Here is a 14,599-nt window from a genome sequence, read left to right on the forward strand (position 1 = left end):
GGACAGTTTTGTCGTTGGCTCTCTGATCAGATGAAATGACAGAACAGATGGGACACATTTATTTGATATCCCAGTTGGCAATGAGGGTAAGGATTTTTTTCCCCTTTGTGATCCACTGATCCTTGATCAAAGGATCTGACCATTTTTTTGCTGCAAATTGCCAGGAAACACACTTTCTGCAAACAGAAGCCTGCATCAAGCTGATAGCAAGGATATTTAAATAAGCATTGAAATAGAAAAACACACACGCAGTGCCATCAGCTGGTGCATGGTCACTTTTGGTAAAAGCCCTGCTTTGTTTTGGTTAAATGTTCTGAAGTTGCAGTTTTTTACGTGTGACTGCACATTCATGCAATGTTGCATTAACGTCTATAAACAAACGTTTCTTTGGGCGGCAGGGTGGCACAGTGGCAGCACTTGTGCCTCGTGGCAGGAAGGTCCTAGGTTCGATTTCCCGACTCAGGTGCCTTTGCGTGTGGAGTTTTGATGCTTTTCCCTTTTTCGGCACGGGGTTTACTCCGGGTTCTCTGGTTCTCTGGTCCGAACAATCGCAGTGCTGAAAAACTTCCAGCAATTTGCTCGATTGGGATCACACACGTAACAAAATTGCCACCCTATTGCAAAAACTTGACAGAACCCTTCTGAAAAATAGTCTTGAGACACACTGGGGCTTTCCTAGTGAACAAGAGTAATTCAATTAACCTGTATGTATGTTGAACTTTTTTCGCACCATACATAGCAAACCATGCTAATCGAAGGTGTGGGGGGGGGGAAGGACAACAAACTAAACACAAAAGTCAGTTTTAAAGAAATTCGTTTTCAATATCGATGATTTACAAGTGCCAAGCTCCAGTGGATTCCTAATGTCGGAGGGAAGAGTGTTCCAGATGGCTATAGAAGTGCATCCGAAAGTGCGATGCAGTGACCGTGAGTCGCTGCATCCAGGAACATATTACACAGTGCTCAAGTTTAGAAATGTGAGCAGGACACAGCGTTATACTCTTGTGCATAGACTCTCACTGGAGTAGCGGCCTCCGTCCCGGACTGCATCATGCTGCGTCTCATGGCTCAGTTTTCTGTGAATTTCAATCTTCTTTGTCGATGAATAACGGAACTGGCTGCTGGCGGATATGCAGCTCATGAAGTGTGGCTTTCACGAGGCTCCAGCATTAACGCCGCACCACGAGGATTCCATCTGGCCAGGTGTGGCTCTCCACAGTAGAGCGAGCACTCGCAATCGTCAGCGTCTGAGTTCAATTCCTGCCTGGGCGGTGGCGGACTCAGCCCATAATCCCTTCGGTGGTTCATTATATGAGTACGTGCCACATTACTTTGTGGGGAAGTTTACAATGGTTGTCCTTTATTTGGACTTTCCCCCACCATAGGAATGTGTAATTTCCACCACTGTACACAGGAGACGAGTACTGCCTCGATGCTTGCTTAAGGAGGACATCACTTGGACCTGTACAACTCCACAGGTGCCTCAGTTACGATTGTTTACACTGACTTACTGCGGCTCGCTGAGCCTCATCAATTAACATTAACACCGAACCACTAGAAATATAACGGTGGCAAACTCTGGCTTGTTGCCCCTCGGGCATTTCCAATTAATACTTATTCGAGGTTTCTGAGTCTTGGGCAATTACGTTGAACAATCAGACTCGTATGGGTGCCTTAGTCTGCTTGTGTGTGCCTTAGCCATGAACACTGAACCATGAGATTCCAAAATGTATATATTTTTTTGTTCGATACCCCTCGATATTAATGCTGAACCATAACGATCGTGAAGTGTACATTAGTCTGGATCGTTGAGCCTCGGGTATTTACAGTGAACCCTGAGAATCCTAGGTGTTCATTTGCGTGTCTCTGTGAGCCTTTGGGGGCTTTAACGGTGAACTCTTTGAGAATCTTCGGAACGCCAGTGGGGCTGTCAGAGCCTGGGGGGGGGGGCGGGGGGCATGAACACGGAGCGCTGTGCGTGCTCGCGGTGCACCAATCTCTTGCACCATTCTGCCAGAGGTCACAACCGGGTACCCGATACCCGTACCCTACCCGATACCCGGCTACCCGTACCCGGCCAGGTACGGGTACGGGTACCCGTTTGCGACCCTGGTGCGGCCGGGTACGGGTAGGCCGTGAGTCACTGGTGAGTAACCGTTTGTCACTCATTTTGGGTAGGGTATGGGTAGGGAACGGGTACCCGTACCCGGCTGGGTACGGGTACGGGTACCCATTTGCGACTCTGGTGCGGCCGGGTACGGGTACGGGTAAGGAATCAAAACCCGTTTGCGACCTCTGCATTCCGCCGATGTATGGCGCCAGTAATTTTCCCCCACGATGCGGCACTGGAATGCTGCACGCTCGCAGCTCACGCTCCGAACGGTCTCAAGGCGTGGGCCGTTGAAGGCAGCCAGGACCAACAAGGCCCCGTGTCACGTGCCGTTGTTGCAAGCCCACACGCGGTGGGCTCCTGCTCATTCGCGCCAGGTCACGGCGGGCAGTAGCGCCGCGACGTCCAAATCGGCGCGCTGTCGAGCCGTACCCGGCGTGCTGTTCGGCGGGAATGTCCGACGTTCCGCTGCACTTGCTGCCGGGAGTTTCGTCCGGAGGTTGAGTTGGGATAGATAGAACTGAAGAAGCTTCCGGCACGGGGAGCGCAAACGTCGGACGTAAACCATCACGCGAACTCCGGTCATCCTCGCAGCGGGCTTTTGGTTAGGCGTCGAACAAAGACGGTTCACTGCATCGCGCGCTTTCAGATGCGCTTCTGCGGCCGTCTGGAACGCTCTTCAATTCCGATATTAGGAAGTCAGTGGAGCTGTGCACTTTAAAATAATTTAGGTTGACAAACTCATTTCTTTAGAACTGATTTTTGTGTTTAGTTTATTGTCCTATCCCTCCTCACCTCCGATTAGCACGGTTGGCTGCGTACAGTGCGAAAGAAGTTCAACATGCATACATACAGGTCCCTAACCTTTCTCTATGTGTGTGGTATTTGCCGAAGACCAAATCACACTGACAATCTTGTCAGATCTCGGAGAGCAAACCTGGGTCGAATCTAGTTATTCCTTGGATGGGAAGACCACCTGGGAATACCGGGTGTTGTAAGCTTGGCCTGAAAAGTGACCAGGACGTTTTAGTCCAGCAATGGATTTTTAAGTGTATCTGTGTGGAATTCTGATCGCGACCACCGTCGCTGTGTTTGGAAGTTTTTCTCCAAGTTTCCTCCTGCACACCAAAATTAGCCCAACGTCCCAATGCAGGACGCTCCTGTCAACCGGTCTTGAGATTCAGCAAGGTTCCCATAGGCAACGGGCATTAGCGATGTTTATTATTAAATGTGACCGCAAAGACTAAAGATCCGCCTTATAGCCGTAATATATATTTTTTGCAAGTGCTGTTAACGGGCACCTCTGAATGACGGCAAGGCACAAGGCGAGTGGCAATGTTTACACACCGCACCAGGTACTCATTTGAGGTTGAGTCAACCTAGGGGAGGCCCAGGACCAGTTCAGATAATCGTCGTTGGTGTTGACCGTGAGCAGGAATCGAACTCGGCTCGCCGGGTTTGTAGTGCAGCGTGCCAACCGCTGCACTACTGCTCCCCATACACACGTGACCACACACACACACGTGACCCCACACACACACACACGTGACCCCACACACACACACGTGACCACACACACACACACGTGCTGAAGAGGCGCTAGATTGGGAGACGTGTTAAGAGGGTTGGCAAGGGCACTTTATGAATAACGTTCATATCGGGTGCGAATGAAGGGGAAATGCATCTTGCAAGTGGGATAAAAAAATTAATGTTGAGACGAGACGATCGAAATATTTTCTGCAGGAGGCAGTTGTCCCGATTGCTTGCGGGTGTTCGTACCGCAGCTGCGGTGCCCCAGCCAGCGGTCCTCTGTTTACCTACGGCTCCCCGGGACTGCCCCCCCCCCGCCCCACCCCACCCTACCCAACCTCCATCCTCGGACAACTCCCCCGTGAATGAACATCGAGCAGAGAACTAATAACGTCCCAGGAGCGTCGTCCACGCGTATTCAAATTCATCCCGAAGCGCGTTCCTTTCCGTTCTGGCCTCGGCAGCCTCCCTTTGGAAATGAATAACATGTGCGGACAATTATGCGAACGCAGCACATCGTACATCAGTGATCCGCACGCAATAAAAAAAAACATTTTATACGCGGCGCCGTTATGCACACGTACACGTTTGTCCATGTCCGTGGATACCCTCTCTGAGGTTTCGCAGAACCAGAGACGCATGGACGATGGTTCGTTATGCCGTGCATCGTCGGTTATTATGGACCGCAACATTGCCCACTGCATGGTTTTCGTAGCATTCGGCTTTCCCGTAAGCGTTTATTTATACGTCGCCTTTGGACAGGTTAACAAAGACCCCCCCCCCCCCCCCATACAGCCTTGACAAACTGTTGGGGCAAGTGCTGCTAGCGAGCACCTATGATGGCCGGCACGGCGCACGAAGGCGGTGGGTGGTCAACACCATGCCCGGCCACCTTTGTCTCCCTAGTGGCGATGTTCACATACTCCACCAGGTACTCATTTGAGGCTGAGTCAACCTACGGGAGGCCCAGGGCCGGTTCTGATCATTGTCACTGGTGTTGGCCGTGAGTGGGAATCGAATTCGGGCCACTGGGTTCACAGCACAGCACGTTAAACCGCTCCACTACTGCTCCCCACAGACACGCAATCACACACACACACGGGCTGACGGGTATGAATCTGCGATGTGTCTCACACGCGCCGGCGTCTGTGTTCACAGGTCAGAGCGGCCTGGGCAAGTCGACGCTGGTCAACACACTCTTCAAGTCCCGCGTCAGCCGCAAGTCGTGCACCCCCAACTACCAAGAAAGAATCCTCAAGACGGTGGAGATCCAGTCCGTTAGTCACGGTGAGGTCGCGGTGCTCAGGTGGCTGAGATTATAATTATGGCATGGTGACAATGCTGTTGGGGTGACAATGTTGGTTAATAATGCTAGGAACACTGGGCCGACAATGCCGAAATAACTTTTTGTTGCTGGCTGCGGTGAGATCTGACTGCTGAAATCTCTTGGGCCTTTTTCAAATGTCTCTATCGGATGTGGCTTTTGGAGGAGCCACGCTTCAGTAGCAGCCAATTGGCCTCAAATTTGCAACCAATCACAGTCATGCGTAGCTGTGCGAGGCCCCTTCAAAGATCACAACATAGGCACATCTCTTCTTTGGAGAGGCACTTTCCGCTGATTTTTCGAGTTATACAGTAACTATCGTAGAATACATTACAGCGCTCTGTCAACCCACTGCTGGATGAGGCCTTTCCCATGCCATGTTGGGCATGAGGACTGTTGGACCCTATATCATCACCATGGTCAGTGTGGTGCTACGAACCCCTGCGACCTGGATTCGACTCCCAGCCAGGACAAACGTCAACGGCGAGTCATTTGAGAACCGGTCATGGGGCCTCCCTTCCTTCCTGCCCACCAACCCGCGCTCATGGGCGACCACGCCGAGTGAGTGCGCGGCAGGGGGCCCAGGACTGATTCTGACATCACTCGCCAACTGATGTTAGCGACGCCGCTCATAAATCCAGCGGCGCGAGAAATCCATCTGGCTCTCGCGCACGGGCTGATTTCATCGCTCCGTCTCCGCAGGGGGGACGTGTCCCCTCGGGTGTGGTGTGTAAACATCGCCACTGGGGAGGCAACGGTGGCTGAGCATGAGGCTGGCCACCCACCCCCTCGTGCGCCGTTAGGTGCTCGCTAACAGCACTTGCCCCAAACAGTTTGTTAAGGCTGTAACAAAGGATCTTTGACTTTGTCTTTGGAGCGGCAGGGTAGCGCTGTGAACCCGCTGACCAGAGTTCGATTCCCGCTAACGACCACAAACATCGGTCGCGGATATTTGAAGCGGGCCTGGGCCTCCCATCGGCCGACTAAGACTCTCAAATGATTACCTGGTGCGGTATGTAAATATCGCCACTGGGGAGACAAAGGCGGCCGGGTGTGGTGCTGGCCACCCACCCCCTCGTGTGTCGTGCAATCTTTCCTAGGTGCTCGCTAACAGGCGCACCTCCAATTAGCGCAGTTGGCTACGTACGGTGCGAAAGAAATTCAACATACAAATGACACGGGGGGGATTCCACCTCTGGGCCACCAGATGTTTGCACATCACACCAGGTACTGATTTGAGACTGAGTCAACTTAAGGGAGGCCCAGGACTGCTTTAGATAATTATTACTCGCGTGTGCCGTGAGCGGGAATCGAACTCGGACGCACAAATAATTGCCTATTCCGTTTTTGGGGCGGAATGTATAGTTATCATTCTGCGAATATTATTGGCGACAGGCAGCCGCCGTCTCACCTACGCGTGCAATCGTGCCCCTCATCATCTCGGCCTCGAAGAGGAAACCCTATCTCGGGACGCTGAATACGCACGCCCCTCTAAGCGTCATTTCGCTACAAGTTGGGTGCACGCACTTGCCGTGGAAAAATTAGACTTGCGTCCGATTGGGGCTCTCATTCAAATATGTCTAAGCTCGCTTGCTTTGAATGTGATGCATTCGAAGTAATTCGCTGTGATTGCACGGGGTGTCGGTTCTCAAGCACTTTGCCGTGCACGTGTTACTTAAGCGCAGAGGGTAAAATTTGATCAGTTACCCCGACGACGTCTAGAATAGCCTGCTCTCGTGCCAGTGTGCGAGGTCTTCGGCAGTGTGCGAGGTCTTCGGCACACGTGCCCACCTGTGTACGTCTCGTATAGGCGTCGTTAACGTGGGCCGCGTGTTTTGCCACTTAATTAGCGAACGTTTGATGACAATTTACTCCTCTTCCATATACGTATATGTATACGGGGTGCTTCAAAAAAATGTTAACACTTACATGGGACTATCGTTTTTAATGGCAAAAAGAACGGACAATATACACCGTAACATGGTCACAAATGTACGTTAACAGCTTCAAAAAGTCAAAGAGTCTCCACTTGTTCGCCAACATTGTCAACACGCGCCCTGGAATCTTCTCCAGGTGGTCTCCAGAGCCCGGAGGCACATTTCCCGTGGTGTTGTTGCAAATTCTCAGAAAGTGTTCAAACATTTTTCAAGCACCCTGTATATAACAAACAAAAAGATCACGATGTGAAGAATCCACCCAACGCGACGGCTACACTGAGAGACGGAGCGATGGAATTAGTTAATGCGCAGGAGTGAGATGGAGTGCGGCATCGCAGGGCTGGGCGGACTTGGGACGGCACGTGGAGGCCATCATCCAGCAGTGGATTAAAAATTGCTGGCGACGACGATTATGATGAAGATGCGTGCCCATTGAGTTTTGTGAAGCAAAAAAAGACATTTTGAGAAAAATAACAATGTCTAAGTGATAACATGTACGTGCGATGTAGTACGTCATGTATTACTCTCTCTCTCTCGACCAAAATTACTGTTTATTTTCATCCGCTTGGCACTTTGGGCCTTCTTTAGGCGTGTGCTTGGCAACAGTGATTTTAAAGTAAACAGAAAAAAATCCTTGTGAGGAAGATGCGCATGGCATGAACTCGTGCACTTTGTGTTTTTGCATTTTAAAAAAATCAATACAACTGTTTTAATATCGAACAGCTTCAATTCTCCCCACGGTGCTGTTTCGTACCATATGGAGCGTGTAACCTTTTTGACCTCATCAAATGTTGGCCTTGCCTTGAGACGTAAAATTTCATGGAAAACAGAAAACAGACCGTGTCACGCACAGTGCATGTAACGTACACTGATGTACGTTTTGGTAAAAAAGTTACTTTTTGTTTTGTTTTAGTAAGACTGAATCATAAATATGTCAATTGGCCAATGAGTGTAAAAATCTTCACCGGTCCCAAGGGGCCGTTGGTTGCTGTCAAGATGAAAACTCAATAGCCGAGTCAGAATTGTCTCCAGGCCGTCTATTTCTGCGCTTGCTGCCAGCAAGACAGCTGCGGTGTCACCACAGCTTGGGTTAGCCTCTGGACCCCGGTGCATTGTTTCATTTATTTGCCTAACTTTGCCTCCACACGCTTAAATGCCTTTTTCTTGGTTGGAAATCTGAGAAAACGAATTAATACCTGGGGCTCTGCCCCCACCTCGCCAGTGCACTTTGATGATGGGGGGAGGGTTTGCAAATACTTGGCTGATATTAACATAAGCCAATCAAAGTTATTACCACTCCGTGGGTTTGCGCACTTTTGCTGTGGAGTCATCTCAGCCAGTCAAGCCATAACACGTGGCTCTGTCCCGTGACCTCCTGCCAGCAGCCAGCCTCCCACACTTCACGTGGCACCTAGCCTGGCACAGGCGCCGTGGTGATGTCACTGTCACTTCGTGGTGAGCGGCAGTTGTTGTTGTCGCTGTTTATCTCTGTGATGTGTGTGTTCGGGTTGTAGCGCGTGGCGTTCTGCACGGTATCCCAAGTTTTACTCCACGTGCTCGTGCTGCGAGATTCACATCCTGAAAAAGCTTCCAGAACGTGCAACGACATATCATACATTTTATAATGCACCTTTAAAAAAACACATTCAAAGCAATTAGTATTATGGTGCAGTCGTAATTTGTTCCAATATCCTTCTCTTATCGGATGAGTGACCTTGAAATCTTTGCAAAATTCCTCGCACGTATTTTCTGTTTTAGAAGACCGCGGCGAAAGTCATTGTACGACAGACCTCATTACAAATTGTGTTGCGTAACACTTCCTCTAGAACACAGTCACGAAACTGAATAAATCCTCGTCTGAGCATGGAGCGTTTCTTCGCGCGAACGATGGACGTTTTGCCGAGCAGACAAGTCTGGCCCCGCGGGGCGAATAGCCGAATAGCGGCGCTCAATTCAACCGGAAAACGGTGACAGCCGAAATCACGGCCCTGCCTCGCTGACCCTTTTACATCGCGGTGCCTATAGTATCTGTGTTCCCGTCGGGGCCTGCGCAAGCTGACGTGTGCTCTGCTCCCCGCCCCGTTCGCCGTTGTGCCGTCGGCGCAGTCATCGAGGAGAAGGGCGTGAAGATGAAGCTCACCGTTATCGACACGCCCGGGTTCGGCGACCAAATAAACAACGAGAATTGGTGAGTCCCTTCAACAGGGTCTGATTGGCGCGATCGGCTTCGTACGGGTGTGAAAGAAGTTCAACATACATATGAAAATCCTGGTTCTGTCTGCTCTTCAAACGTGGATAATATTATTATGTATTTTTGTGCTTCTGCTGGTGTTGTTTATTATATACACATCATTAGCAGATTTGAAGGCAATGCGATGAATGTGCCTCTTGTTGGCATGAAATAGTCGGTGAAATACAGGCCGGAGGGGATCTCTTTTTTGAGCTTCCGTCTGCCAGCAGTGGTGTGGGCAAGCAATTTCATGGCTGCACCTTTAACTGTGTATGTGGTTGATGGTAGAGAAACATTTCCTAAACCCGAATCGCTTCCATGGTTGGCTGGCTTCTAATGTTGTAGTTATTCTGTCCCCAATGATCTTCGTGAACAGTTTATAGACATGAACTGAGAGGCTGATGGGTGTGTAATTCTTCAAGTAAATTTTTATCACCGCTTCTATAAAAAAAAAAGTTTCGACGAAGAATAATTCAGGCGTAGGATTTCATACTCTCCGATGCGTTTGGGTGCCGCAGCGTGTCGTTCGGCACGATGTCCGTCGTTCCGCCCCACAGGCCGGGAGCTTCAGTTTGTTTGCCAATGATAATCTTCCGTGTCGCTCCGCGTGAACTGAAAGTCACCCAGCGCGTGGAGCGAAACTCGGGACAGTCGTGCAGACTAACTTACTCTCCGGAAACACATCGGAGAGCTTAGCCTGAAGGTTTTTGCTACGGCACGCGATGTGATGTTGTATTTGTGCAATAATCTGAAACGCCTTTGTAGATTACGGAACACTCAAAAGTGCATGTGTGCGCTCCATATGAAACCGACATGGAGAATTTAACGGCAATTGAATTCTTACTTTTGCATTTGGCTGTAAAAACACACCCTGTGCTAACGATGCCAGGATGCAGTCGTGCGTGAGCGTCTGAGCCTCAGTTAGCGAGACTCTGAAGGCAAACTGTGCTGTCGTATGGTTGTTATTATTCACTAAATGACATGAATGCTCACTACACGCATGGCTGTACTCGCCTATCTATAAAGGAAGAGGCCCTCTGGGGCAGATGACTCACTTTAGAAGTGTACGACCCCAAATCCTCCTTCTGAACAAGTTATTGGACTACAAATTTAACTGAAACTGAACAATCTTCTTGGTTCTTTCGGTAAAGTCACGTAGAATGGAAATAATAAAAATAAAACATAATAAAATAATTCTCACGACGTTTCGGCCACAACGCAAGCAGCCATCCTCAGGTGAAGAACAGGTCTGTCGAGAAGACAAAGTCTGAATGACACACCCCAGGCTTGGAGCATCTATTTAAGCTAGGATGGAGGGGGGAAGAGCGCATTGACAAAAGAATTTGCATATCAAGAGGAATTTAGCATATTTATGGGAAATGCATAGAGGGTTATTTAATAATGTTTTATTTTTATTATTTTATTATTTCTATTCTACGTGACTTTACCGAAAGAACCAAGAAGATGAATCCCTGCAGTCACGAAAGCTTTAAATCGAAATAAAACTGAACAATGTTTTATTTTACCAGGTAAAGCCCACTGAGCTAGGTAGCTCTTTTTCAGAAGCGACCTGGTCACAACTGATAGCTCAACGACCCATCATGTGGAAATTTACAGCAGCCAAATACTCTAAGCGCATGCGCACTACGAATATTCAGGCGTCAGGGGTTGGGATTGAGAGTGGCGGTAATAATAGTAATATATTTAATAACAACAGGAAAGTATTTCCAGAGTCGTTGAGTTTATTTAATATTTGTGAGCAAAGTCTTCCTTTTGTTCACTGTAAGCCTTTATATATTTTTAGGCCATTATATTTTATAATATTTTTTTTAGTCACAAAGACGTTAATAGTTACAAAACAATAAAACGTTATTTAAAGCAACTTACAAAATGTAATTCGTGAATACTTCCACTGCATGATTATCCATTGATTAGAATCGATCAAGATGCATGAAGCAAATCATACATGTGTAATACTGCGATCATTCGAGTACTATTTATGTATATAGCATGCAAATGATATGCAAATGTTACATTGAGGCCAATGCAGCGAAAATGGGACGAGATAGAACAGATGAGATGACTTCTATCACAGGGAATCTACTATTTTATGGTTATTTGACCGTGTGCAGTATTTTCGATTTTTCTCACAAGATGCAGTTGTTTTTTTTGCGCCGATTTATATTCGCTTCATTGCTGTGATTAACTTTTATTTGTTTTCCACTTGTCAACATTATCCCTGCTCTCTTTTGATTTCTCACCTGCTTAATCAAATAAACTCGTCTTTATCCTCTTCCACGCGAATGTGGACCTTTCACCACCACTGTCAACAGTGGTGATGAGTTCGAGCAAAGGCGATAGGCATGTAGGTGTGTTGAACTTCTTTTGCACCGTACGTTGCCAGCCGTGCTAATCGGAGGTGCGGGTGGAAGGACAACAAACTAAAAACTCTAATCAGTTCTAAAGAAATTAGTTTTCAATCTAGATGATTTAAAAGTGCGTAGCTCCAGTGGCTTCCAATTATCAGAAGGAAGAGCGTTCCAGACGGCCACAGAAGCGCATATGAAAGCGCGCGACGCAGTGGCCGCCGTTGATCGATTGATCGCCAAAAGCCGTTGCCAGGATGCATTTTGGCCGACTCATGCACGCTGGCTAAATGCCTTGGGCATACCCACACTTTACCCCACTACAAGCAATCTGCTAATGAATGCTCGTAATGAAAAAAACTGGTACGTGCACAATAAATTCTGGAGTTTGTCTTTGTAGAGAAAATGTTCCAAATCTATCAGCGGGATGCATCTCAGTAAAATAAGTTGTTAAACGACAGGGATGTGACCCACCCCCTCCGTCCGCTTTGCCCCCCCCCCCCTTCCCCGGTGTTGCGTGCCCGCAGCTGGGAACCCATCCTCAAGTACATCGGCGAGCAGTACGAGAAGTACCTGCGCGAAGAGGTGCGCATCACCCGCAAGCGCCACATCCCCGACACGCGTGTGCACTGCTGCATCTACTGCATCCCGCCCAGCGGCCACTCGTGAGTGGATTCCGAGTTGCAAATTTTCACGTTTCGGATTTTTTTATTTTTTGCTGCAGAATCATCGGTTCGCCTTCATCAGCCACTCTCGCCATCCGCCGCCGCGCGAGAAATCCATCCGTCTCTCGCGCACGGGCTGATTTCATCGCTCCGTCTCCGCAGGATGACGTTACCCCTCGGGTTTATTCGCTCCTGCGGCTGCCACTCCCACCATTAGTCCCGACCACTGGTCCAAGTCCCCGTCTCTTAACGTGAACGGTGGGCTTACTTGTCATGTTTAACTTCCGTTTCTTCTCTGATCCACGTGTGCATCTGCCTGTAATTGCAAGCTTATAGCTCTCCATGGATTTTTAGCACCCATTGGCAGCTTCTTGTTCCCAGTCATTGTCCATGTTTTCCGATCCATAAGCCGTAGCAGGTAATGTACACAGATTTAAAACCAATTTTCTGTCGGGACATTGGTAATCTGCTTTTCATTATGAAGGTCGGTTTTTCAAAAGCACACACATCTGTTCTCACCCAACTCTGTATTTCATACGTTTAATCCCAGGCTGCCTGGAATCAAACGAATGAATGACGCATAACACCCAAAAAATGCCGCGTAACATCCAATTGCATGGTTTATTTCATTGCAGTATTTTGGTTACTCGGAGTAATTTTTCAAATTTGACCACTTTGAGCCGTTACCCTTGCAAAAATGCCCTCTTTCAAATTATATCGCAGTCTTTAGCATTTCGCTTCACAATCACACGTTGTCTGGCTTTGATAATGCGCTGCATTTATTCCTGCTTGGAAGCCGAATTCAAGTGACTTAGCCTTTGTAACCTCGGCCTCATTGGCAAACGCATCAACCCACTAGGCCATCTATCTAGCCAGACCACATAAAATGTCATTGACGTCTTCTGGAGTCGTTTTCAATAAATGTGTGTGTGGGGTTTTTTTTTTTACCAAAGTATTATAACAAGCAAGCATTAATGAGCGAAGCAACAATGGGGACAAGTTTTATGGACAGAATTTTCGAAGAGACTCAATCGTTGTGCCTGCCAGGTCAGTATGAGGGAGCAGATCATCTTCTGGACTTTTCACCGTCACCGGGAAGGACAACGGGCTAAAGCTTTTGATTTTGAAACCAAAACAAGCCAAGCAGGCACGAGCCTGGTTCGTGCTTGGCAGGGGCACCGTCCGTGCATTAGAGGCTATGGGGCCACGTGGTGAGCAGCAGAGGGCAGTGTATCAAAATCCCTTGTTTCACCGCGACGCGAACGGACCAGCGGTGGTGAAGTATGGCCAAAACAACCCTCGTGGGAATGCATCAAAAGTGTTTCATTCGCCAGAGGGTGGGGGGGAGGGGGGTGGATATTTTTTTTGTCGTCTTTTTTTTTTGTTCGGGGCCTTCAACATTTTGGCACGGGCCTGCGCTCGTTTCTGCGGCGGCCCACGCGTGCAACACTCGGCACGGCAAGTTGTCTGCGTGGTGAGAAGTCGCCTCGTCACGGATCACTGGCCCCGTCCGATGCCGGAGCCGCTGTCGACGATGGGGTGACAGATTTGAAAAAAAAACTCCCCGCAAATATGCGTGTGTGTGTGTGTATGTTGAAGTTCTTTGGCAGTGTACGTCTTCTTTGACATTGAAATGTAATCTTTACTCGATGTGGTGTTTAACCACATTGTGTTTCTTGATTGTAAGACACATTTGACTTCGTTATAAAACAACAAGTTTATAGCCTTAATATTAATACAGTAGGTGTGCTTTGGCAGGATGTATCATGGCTAGAAGGGATGGACCATGATCGAGACTAATGATGGAGTGGGAGTCAAAGGAGAGCTCAGGTTAGGTCCAAAAGAATGTTAACTATAACGATGTATGTATGTGTCCGTGTTGAACTTCATTCACGCCGTACATAGCCGACCGCTCTAATCGGAGGTGCGGGGGAAGGACAACGGGCTAAAATCTCGAGTTGACGAGAGCTAAACGTGCCTAACACCGACCGTGACACCCTGAAGCCTTGATATGAGAATTGCATCGCGCTCTCGACACGGAATAAATGGAGCCCTTTAAGCAAGAGTTTTTTTTCGCCGAGCCTATCGCACGCCCGACTGTTTTATAAGCGGCGATAGCATTCTCCTATGCTTTCTGCGCAGGGTGGCTTTAGCGTGAGTGTTTATTTTAGTATATTGTATTTATATACAGTAAAACCTTGGATTGCGAGTATAATTCGTTCAGGAAACGTGCTTGTAATCCAAAGCACTCGTATATCAAAGCACTCGTATATCAGTTGTGATCACGTGACGCTCGGCAGACAAAGCGTATACGTACTACTCGTATTGCAAGACCTCGCTCGTTTATCAAATTAATATTCCTTTAAAAAAAATTGCTCATATTGCAAAACACTCGCAGACCAAGTTACTCGCAATCCAAGGTTTTACTGTATATGTA

General features: G+C 48.4%; 1 protein-coding gene across 4 annotated transcripts in view; it reads left to right on the forward strand.

The window, feature by feature from the left end:
• The window catches only part of LOC144944587 (neuronal-specific septin-3-like), a 208,720-nt gene that overhangs the window by 173,336 nt on the left and 20,785 nt on the right, over positions 1 to 14,599 (forward strand). For all 4 annotated transcript variants that reach the window (XM_078872868.1, XM_078872872.1, XM_078872869.1 and 1 more), the window contains 3 exons: positions 4,799 to 4,927; positions 9,008 to 9,089; positions 12,025 to 12,162. In XM_078872868.1, coding sequence (XP_078728994.1) covers positions 4,799 to 4,927; positions 9,008 to 9,089; positions 12,025 to 12,162 — 349 coding nt within the window. The remainder of the gene's footprint in view (positions 1 to 4,798; positions 4,928 to 9,007; positions 9,090 to 12,024; positions 12,163 to 14,599) is intronic.

The sequence above is a fragment of the Lampetra fluviatilis genome, chromosome 35 (assembly GCF_964198595.1).
Source record: "Lampetra fluviatilis chromosome 35, kcLamFluv1.1, whole genome shotgun sequence".
Classification (NCBI taxonomy): domain Eukaryota; kingdom Metazoa; phylum Chordata; class Hyperoartia; order Petromyzontiformes; family Petromyzontidae; genus Lampetra; species Lampetra fluviatilis.